Raw genomic sequence first — 9,266 nt, 5'->3', positions numbered from 1 at the left:
GCTGGCTCGAAGTGTCTTTATAGTTTTGTACTGTCTGAAATTCCTGCTGCCAGTTTGTCATTTGCTTCATCTCTTCCCATGATGTACCTGCTATTATGAGAGTTATGGTGATGTTTCTGAAATAAGCACTGTGTTGGACAGCTCAGCATCAGGCGGAAAGTGCATGAATTAGGTGATGCAGAGCTCTGCTTTGATAGCCAAGATTAATTCTGTGGGTGGGAGGGTGACAGTCTTACATATGCTTCTGCTATCTTTTGCAGGCAAAGCGCTCTCTCCTTGCCCTGAGCTGGCTATGAGTTACATCTTGGTCCCCGCCTGAGGTCATCTGTCGAGCTTCTCTGTCAGACTTAGTAGCCCTGACTCAGCACAGGGCTGACAGCAGCAGACTTCCAAGGAACAGCTGACTCAGGTCTGGAGGTGAAAAGCTCCCCCTAAACTTGTTAACAATGAGTAGGGCGGGGGGGGGGGGGGAGGAAAGATATCTCCCAGGTGTAGCAGCTAGGGTGAGAGCATCTCCTCACGGTGACTCGCTGCCTGCGCCTCCCAAGGCCATCTCCAGGCGCAGCAGAGCTGCAGCAGCAGGAGGCCTCAGGGCAGAGCCTGGCCCTGGCCGTCCCGGGCAACCCCAGGGGGGTGAGGGCGGCGGTGAACCCCCCTGCCCTGCCCACAACAGCCTGGGGACAGGCTGCAGCGGCTGCGGGCGGCCGCTGCCGCCTCCTCGGCCGCGGTCAGGCCCGGCGGCTGGCAGACAACCGAGAGCCGGATCCCGTACGAGCCCCGGGGCTGCGGGAGCGCTCTGCGGGCTGCTCGGGGCGCTGTGGCTCCGCGGGACCGCGGCAGCCGCTGCCCGCTGTGCGGAGGCTGCCGCCCGCCCTTCCATGCCGCCGCCATGGTGTCGTGCGGGGCCCTACACAGCTTCCTCTTCGAGTACGACACCGCCCGCATCGTGCTGATCCGGAGCCGCAAAGTCGGGCTTATCAACCGCGGGGTGCAGCTCGCCATCCTCGCCTACGTGATCGGGTGGGTGAGCGGCCAGGCGGGCGCCGGCCTGCGACCCCTTTCCGCCGGGCCGCGCTCGGGGGAAGCCCGCAGTCCCGCCGCAGTTACCGGCGTGGTGGTGGGTGGGGGGTTCGGGGCGGCTGCCGTGGGGGAGGAAGGGCTGCCCCTCGCTTGGAGCCGCCGGGGGCGTGGAGCTGAGGGGCGGCTGCCGTGGGGGAGGAAGGGCTGCCCCTCGCTGGGCGCCCCCGGGGACGTGGGGGCTGAGGGGCGGCAGCCGGCCGCCTCCCTCAGGGTGAGGCGTGGAGGCGGCTCCCGCCGGCCGGGGCCCCCTTTCCTGTCAGGGGGGCGCGCGCTGGGCTGGCTTGGCGGGAAGCGGCCGCCGCCGTCGTGAGGGGAGGCCGGCGGCGCTGAGGGGAGGCCGGAGCTCGCCGGCGGCAACCTTAATGGGGGTGGTAGGGCTGCTTAGAGCCAGCTGTAGGCGGGACAGGACCCCACAGGAGCAGAGACTGTCCCGGCGGGTCCTCGTTCGCCCAGTGAGGTTGTGCACAAAAGAAATAATTGCACCCTGCCAAAAATTTCAAAAATCAGAAAGGAGTTTGCTAGTCCTGTGACCCCTGTTGTAGGGAAACACTATGAAACTATCTGGACTAGCCCTTTCAGGTGACACATGGAAAGTGGAGGAATTTCCATGGCCTGTGCTGGTTTGCAGTACTTATCTGGGTTTTTTTGTTGTTGTTTCTTTCTTGCAATCCATCTCTTGCAGCTGGGTCTTTGTGTGGGAGAAGGGCTACCAGGAAACAGACTCTGTGGTCAGTTCTGTAACCACAAAGGTGAAAGGAGTAACGCTGACAAATACATCAGCCTTGGGAGCCAGGATCTGGGATGTAGCTGACTATGTCATCCCCCCTCAGGTATCAATCACTTTCACATGCCCTGGGAGGGGTTTCTAACAAATAGCTACCGCTCTGCCAAAGTCCACTGAGGTCTGGAGCAGCTTTGGCTCCAGCATGGCCTTGATAAGACAGAATGAAGCAGCTTTGCTTTGTTGTGGATCATGCTGAGCACCTGCGCCACTAACCCTGGGAAAGCTGTTTTCAAGAGAAGTGTCTCTCTCTGTGTACTTATATAGAATCATAATATAGTTTGAGTTGGAAGGGACCTTGAAGACCATCTAGTTCCAGCCCCCCTGCCATGGGCAGGGACACCTTCCAGTAGACCAGGTTGCTCCAAGCCCCATCCAGTCTGGCCTTGAACACTGCCAGGGATGAGGCACCCGCAGCTGCTCCGGGTAACCTGTGCTAGTGTCTCACCTCTCATAGTGAAGAATTTCTTCCTTGTATCTAACCTAAATCTACCCTTTTTCAGTTTAAAGCTGGTCCCCCTTGTCCTATCACTACATGCCCTTGTAAAAAGTCCCTCTACAGCTTTCTTATAGCCCCTTGTAGGTACTGGAAGGCTGCTATAAGGTCTCCCCAAAGCCTTTTCTTCTCCAGGCTGAACAACCCCAACTCTCTTAGCCTGTCTTAATAGGAGAGCTACTCTAGCCCTCTGATCACCTTTCTGGCCTCCTCTGGATTCCTGCTAACAGCTCCATGTCCTTGTCATGTTGGTGGCCCCAGAGATGGATGCAGTGCTGCAGGTGGGGTCTCACAAGAGCCAAGTAGAGGGGGAGAATCAGCTCCCTCTACCTGGTGGTCACACTGCTTTTGATGCAGCCCAGGATTTGGTTGGCTTTCTGGGCTGCAAGCACACATTGCTGGGTCATATTGAGCTTCTTGTCAACCAAAACCTCCAAGATTTCCTCCTCAGGGCTGCTCTCAGTCCATTCTCTGCCCAGCCTATATTTGTACTTGGGACTGGCCTGACCCATGTGCAGGTCCTTGCACTTGGCATTGTTCAAATTCATGAGATTGCATGGGCTCACCTCTCAAGCCTGTCAAGGTCCCTCTAGATGACACCTCTTCCCTCCAGTGTGCTGACCACCCCACACAGCTCGGTGTCAATGGCAGACTTGCTGAGGGTGCACTCAATCCCACTGTTGATGTCACCAACAAGGATGTTGAGCAGCAGGCTTCAGGATGAAGTTGCAACGATAGCCACCTGTCCTCTTTCTTACTGCTTTCTAAAGCAAACAACTCAAAGTTAACTTGTTGGCAGAAATCCCAGGCATAGCCTGGAAGTCACTTGATCCGGAACTGAACAGGAGGTATTGCTATAGTTACTGATTGACTGTGTCTGTGGGAATCTGTGCTGTGTGGGTAATATGTGATGGCCTTCGGGGTTGGCAGGTACAGCCAAGCTTCTAGTTGTGGGTCACTCTGTCTACATGAGATGTGGTGGAGAAAAAAGTGACAGATTTAGCCAGATTTTGGCTGAGTGATTATATTTGCTTATCAGTGGAGCAGAAGCAAACAACAGATCCCAAGTCATACAGATCTGAAAATAATGGAAGTGGAGCTCCCTGAAGAAACAAACTAGGACTGGTCAAATTTCTAATGGGTATATTGGAAGGAAAAAAAAAAAAAGGAGCGTGGGAGTTGTGCTCAAACTTGCAGCTGGAGCTTTATTTCTGCTGCTGCCTTGCAACTCCCCTGAGGACCTGTGAGATCTCTATTTTCATATTGTGAATGAGGAAATTTGGGCCAAGTGGGAGGACAGAAAGGGTTGCTAGTCCCACAGTCCTTCCTCTGCCTGAAGGCAGCAGCATCAGGCAATATGTGTGGGAATCTGCTCCTTAAAGGTGCTACATCAGCACCATCCAAAGCAAGTTGCCTCTGTGGGGCTACCTGGGCTCTGTCAACAAAGACATTTGGCACAGTGCCTTAGATATTCTTTGCAAGATGTTACTCTTAAGTTTCCTTCTTGTTTGGCATGTTCAGGAGGAGAACACTGTGTTTGTAATGACCAACGTGATAATCACACAGAACCAGCACCAAGGCCGCTGCCCAGAGGTAGGTACAGGATCTGCTTTAATTCTACCTTGTGTGAGTGGGAGTGCAGGTGAGAGTTTGTAGGGTTTAGTGTAATTATTGTTCCTCTGCAGCTTCCAGATGATACAACAGAGTGCAAGGTGAAGAACAACTGTGTTCCAGGATATGTCAGCACCCACAGCAACGGTAAGAAACCTGCTGCAAGGGCTCCTTTCAGTCTGTGTTGTGATACCTCTGTGTTGTGCCTTTCCTCCTGTGAAGGAAGCAGCATTTCACTTCAGTCCCTTTGTTCTCATTCTCTCACACCTAAGAGAACTGAAACCGAAGCTTGGATTTTTCTTCTGGGGGAAGGCAGACTGGCTTAGACTGCGTTGGGTCTATGCTGGATAGATGTGTGCTTTGGTGAGCTAGCAAACTGTAAGGGTGTTTTCAAGACCTCAAGTCCATGAAGCAGTATTTCACATAGATGAGGATTTGACTCAGAAAAAGGACCTGGTGCTTCTTTCTCTGAAACTGCACTACAAATTGTAATGGAAGATAACAGGGATCTTGGTACTGGCACTTCACCTCTCAGCTTTCAGCATGAGGCGGTATCACATACTGCCTCTGTATTTTTGCTTGGTGGTACCTCCATTCACATGTCTTTCCAGGCATTCAGACTGGGGAGTGTGTACCATACAACAACAGTGTTAAGACCTGTGAAGTCTTTGCATGGTGCCCTGTGGAGGATGACTATCATATACCCAAGTGAGTGCTCTGTCTTCCTATTCTGTGGTGGCCCTCCTGAGAGGAGGCTAGCAGTACGCAGCTGATATTTCTCCCTACGAGTTACTATTAGGAAAAGCTGAAGAGGTGATCACCAAGGGCCCTGCACAGTCCTGTTTGTGTAAATATAAGTAGAACTTACTTACTTTTTCCTATTTTTTGTAGGCCAGCGTTCCTGCAAGGAGCTGAGAACTTCACCATTCTGGTGAAGAACAACATTTGGTACCCCAAGTTCAATTTCAGCAAGTAAATAATGTGGGGGGCATTGCACTGCCTGGTCTCCTGGGCAGAGGAGCTGGAGGAGTGGAAGAAGATGAAACACATCTTCTCTCTCTGTTCCCCTGTAGGCGAAACATCCTCCCCACTATCAACTCCACCTACCTCAAGAACTGCGTCTATGACTCCCAGACAGATCCCTTCTGCCCTATCTTTTCTTTAGGGAAAATAGTTGAAGCTGCGGGGCAGAACTTCCAGGAAATGGCTGTGGAGGTATTTAGCAGACTCTGCTCTTGGGCCTCAGCTGTATAGAAGAGGAGTGGTAGCTGGCTGTCCCTCTCAGCCTTGTGGTGTGAGCCACAGGATAGAGTGGCTGCAGAACAGAGAGTGCTGCTCTGGCTGGAAGGACTGAAGTAAATTCTACTTAACAAATATTTGGCCTTGCCTTGTTTGGGTGGGGTTGTGTGCAAGGCTCTTCTGTAGCAGGGGGAAAGAGTGGGACTGGGACAAGGGCCTGTAAATCGGGCTCCTGGTCAGCAGAGAGCCTAGTGCTAGGCTGGCCGGACACTTGAACTGCTCACCTTCTCTACTCCACTTGGCAGGGTGGAGTCATGGCGCTGCAGATCAACTGGGACTGCAACCTTGACAGAGCTGCTTCCCACTGTGTGCCAAAGTACTCCTTCCGGCGCCTCGACAACAAGGACTCTGCCCACACAGTCTCACCTGGCTACAACTTCAGGTAACGTGACTGTGGAGGGCACCTGGTGTCCCTGAGGCTTGGTCTGCCGCTGGCACAGTGTTCCAAGCTGCCTGTACTCCTCTGGCAGTTGCGGGTAGTCCTTGGACTTTCGATGGTGCTGTAAAACTTGGAGAGTTTCTCTGATGCTGTAAAACATCGAGCAGGTCGGATCCTTACTGTGCGCAAACCAGAGCAGAGCGGGAAGGTCAGTGAAGCTCCGCTGACTGAGCCTGTGTCCAAGTCCTATTTGCATCAGCATTCGGGTGACTGTTTGGGCCAGCCTCCTGTGGCAGGGCAATGTGAAAACTGTTTCAGGGTGTGCTGATAGGGCAGTATTTGAGGGGTGTGGGGACGGGAGACTGAAGCACTTTCTTTGCTGAGCATGAGGAAAAACTAACTTCTAGAAAGTGGTTGAAGTGTCAGCTGAAGACCAGGAGTATCCTTCCGGCATACACCACCATATACATTCTGGCCAGTATGGATAGGTCCAGTACCTCCAGTAAAACCACCAGTGCAGAGCCAGGTAGCTGGTTGCATCCAGACTCAGAGCTATAAAAATATGGATTGGCCACCTTGCCAAGATCCTTGCAAGAGTCCTGCTCGTGAGGAAACATAGCTTGGGGCTATGCTTCTTTCTAGAATCACAAACTGTCATTTAGCATGGGATATCTCTTTTGGTGGAGTTTCAATGAATTCACTGAAGCTGCTGTCATGCAGACAGCACAAGCGTGTGTTTGGGACGTGTCAGGCCTGCTGGTATAGGGAGTGTCACGTGAGACTGGCTGGAGGACATTGCAGCCTGGCTGGTGCAGGTTCTGACCAATCCTTTCTCTTCTCTTCCACTTTCTTCTCTGCTTCCTCCTGGCTTAGTCAACCATGTGGCAGCGTAAGTCTGATCTCACTTCTTTGTTCTCATCCCTTTTCCCTGCGAGTCATATTGTGCGGGACAAGCCTTGGCGTGCCGGGCAGAGCTGTGCTGTCTCCCTCCCTGCCTGCTCCCGGTCCTGCCCTCTCGTGGCTGCCTACACTCCTGCAGCCTCCCGCTTGCCTGCCTTGGGCGGGCCGATTCTCGTGTGTAGCTGAATTTCTTCCTGTCCTGCTCCACTACTAAAGCTAACTTTCTCCCCTTCCTATGCTTTGCAAGTTTCCTGATTTGGCTTATGCTAATGCCTGTCTTAAATTCGCCTGTTCTGGACTTTTCTCCTGGGATGTGCTTGTCTGCATAAAATCTCCCTCTGTCATTTGGAGCTTGTCTCTGGAAGTACCAATGTCCAGCCCATCCTCTTGGGATGGGGGGCACACCTAGATGTTGCATGATCATGTAAGCAACCTCAGAATTTCCAGCTAAGCTCAAACCTAATCTTTTCTCCAGGTTTGCGAAATACTACAAGGATAGTAATGGCACTGAATCACGGACGCTTGTCAAAGCTTATGGCATCCGCTTTGATATCATAGTGTTTGGGAAGGTAGGTTGACATAATTCCTGGAAATGTTGTGGTGAGGGCTTTCAAAGATGATGAAAAACATTCACCCTTGTAACTGTCTTCTAGGCAGGAAAATTTGATGTAATTCCTACTGTGATTAACATCGGCTCTGGCTTCGCGCTGTTTGGCGTGGTAAGTGACACTGTCTGCACTTGGACTAGATTCTGGATTAGTTCCACAATTCTGAGGTTCATTGTCTTAAACTCTTTCAATCTCCACTAGGCAACAGTACTGTGTGACATTGTTGTTCTGTATTGTGTGAAGAAGAAATACTTCTATCGGGAGAAGAAATACAAATATGTGGAGGATTATGAACTGGTAAGCGTCAGTGAAGGTGGAATGAAGGCAAAGTTGCTTCCTTCTCTAACTCTGGCGAGATTCTGAAGCAGGATGTAGAAAGTCCACATCAAACAGGGATTTCGAAGCACAGCTCTGAGGAAACTTTGTCTTCATCAGAGAAGCTAATTTTTACCTCAAAGCTGTTGCAGAGAGGAGCACTAGAAACAAATATTGCCCTGTTTCCTGGGCAACCACTCTTGGAAAGCAAAATGTATGTTCAAGAACTTGTCATGCTCCCACTGCACCCCTTTTTTGGGTTGCAGTCCTTGGCAGTTGCCTTCTGAGAGCTGTAGACAACAGCTCTGTCTCCATCAGATCCTTCCTTCTTGGCTTTTGGGCGTTCCTGTTTCTAGGAACGAACCTATTCAATGGGGGTGGGTGTTTTCTGAGACCAGTATGGTGACAGCCACAGCTATGGCTCCCTGCCGGATCCAAATGATCTGTTTGGCCAGTAGAAGGATTTAGTGGCACAGCAGGGTTGCTTGACTGGTGCTGAGGGTAGATAGAGCTCAGTCCTGCAGCCCTGTGCTTGGTGGGAAGTGATGCTGCAGAGGGTGGATTTCTGAATCAAAACACCTTGTGGCACTGGGAAAGCAATTTCTAAGTAACGGAGAGTAGCCTGCCTGCGCCAAGGGTTTTATGTGAAAGGGGGAGAAAGAAGAGTTTTCTGGCAGAGGATTGTAATCTGTGATCCTTGCAGGGAGTCAGCGAGACATACGGAACAAACTCCTGACCTCCTGCTGCTACAGCACCAACTGCTGCTGTAAACTGCTGCTGTGAACATTATTCTGACCTTGCCATGAGACCCACTCCCCCCTCCGTTGGAAGGAAAGAGGGGAACAAGTCTGAGGAAGGGATATTCTTCACTACTTTGCTACTTTTGCTGGCTGGAGCCAACCCCCAGGGAGAACTGGGTCTGCTCCTTGTCTGCTGTCCTTCCAGGTTAATTGCACTAAGCACATGGGGAGAATTGTGCATTTATCCCAGGCCTCTGCACCAGCTAAGCCTGGGACAGGGACTGCTGAGACATTGTCATTTTGACAGTCCTCCTTTCCCTGAGCTCAGTGGTAGCAGAGAGTGCAGGGTAAGACACAGATTCTTCCTTATGGTGAACATGGCTCCTGCCAGGTGTTTCCTAACCTTGGGAGAGCAGGTCCTCGCTGTTGTCAGCACTTTTCCTTGCCCTGAAGGATTGTGATGCTTAGCTGAGCCTGTGCCTACTATTTAATTGTGCCTCTGAGCTCCAGTGGCCAGAGACCAAGACAAAGAACTGTGGTTCGTATTGTGCTATGGTAAATGGCTTACTGGATACAGATTATTTTTTTTCTGTTTTGATTGATTTTTATGGTACTACTTTAAAATTTACTTTCTTTTTAAATAAACTATTACCATCACTCAGTCCTCTTAGAGTCCTGCAAGTTGGGTTTTGCTTGTTTATTTTTTCCTGGGGCACATGAGTGTTAGGGTCTGTGAACTGTCTTATTTTACATGACTCTTGGAGAACTATCCAAGCCACTGCTGCTGTCTGCTTTGCATGATTCTTCCAGCAAGAGCACTGCTGCAGCTACAGCTTCTTCTGACACCTTGTCTGTTGCTTTAAAACCCTATTCAAGGGAAAAGATTTGCAAGTGAGAGGCCAGGGTTGGTTAGCCTAGCACAGCCTTAGCCAAACGCTGGTACCAACTGCTCAGAAGAACAGATCTGTTATTCCCTGGTGTACCTCTCATGCTTTTCACCACCACACCCAGACCCTCTATCTGGGCTGCTGCATTTAATGGGTTTACATGCTTTAAC

General features: G+C 51.3%; 1 protein-coding gene across 1 annotated transcript; it reads left to right on the top strand.

Annotated features, from left to right (window-relative positions):
• The first annotated feature begins 531 nt into the window (after nt 1–531).
• P2RX4 (purinergic receptor P2X 4) lies at nt 532–8,871 on the top strand. The gene is made up of 12 exons (XM_055713236.1): nt 532–1,020; nt 1,763–1,910; nt 3,879–3,950; nt 4,043–4,115; nt 4,580–4,676; nt 4,860–4,940; nt 5,042–5,183; nt 5,513–5,649; nt 7,022–7,115; nt 7,200–7,265; nt 7,356–7,451; nt 8,173–8,871. Exons 1-12 carry the CDS (start codon nt 890–892, stop codon nt 8,203–8,205), a joined length of 1,170 nt encoding a protein of 389 aa, XP_055569211.1. The 5' UTR covers nt 532–889; the 3' UTR covers nt 8,206–8,871.
• The last annotated feature ends 395 nt before the right edge of the window (nt 8,872–9,266 follow it).

This window comes from Falco cherrug, chromosome 1 (assembly GCF_023634085.1).
Source record: "Falco cherrug isolate bFalChe1 chromosome 1, bFalChe1.pri, whole genome shotgun sequence".
In the NCBI taxonomy this organism is placed as follows: Eukaryota; Metazoa; Chordata; class Aves; order Falconiformes; family Falconidae; genus Falco; species Falco cherrug.
This window is presented reverse-complemented; position numbering and strand designations above follow the sequence as displayed.

Coding starts and splice junctions, on each gene's coding strand:
- P2RX4 (XM_055713236.1), top strand. CDS start 890: ATGGTGTCGTGCGGGGCCCTACACAGCTTCCTCTTCGAGTACGACACC. Junction 5,184..5,512: donor TCCAGGAAATGGCTGTGGAG/GTATTTAGCAGA, acceptor TCCACTTGGCAG/GGTGGAGTCATGGCGCTGCA. Junction 7,452..8,172: donor ATGTGGAGGATTATGAACTG/GTAAGCGTCAGT, acceptor TGATCCTTGCAG/GGAGTCAGCGAGACATACGG.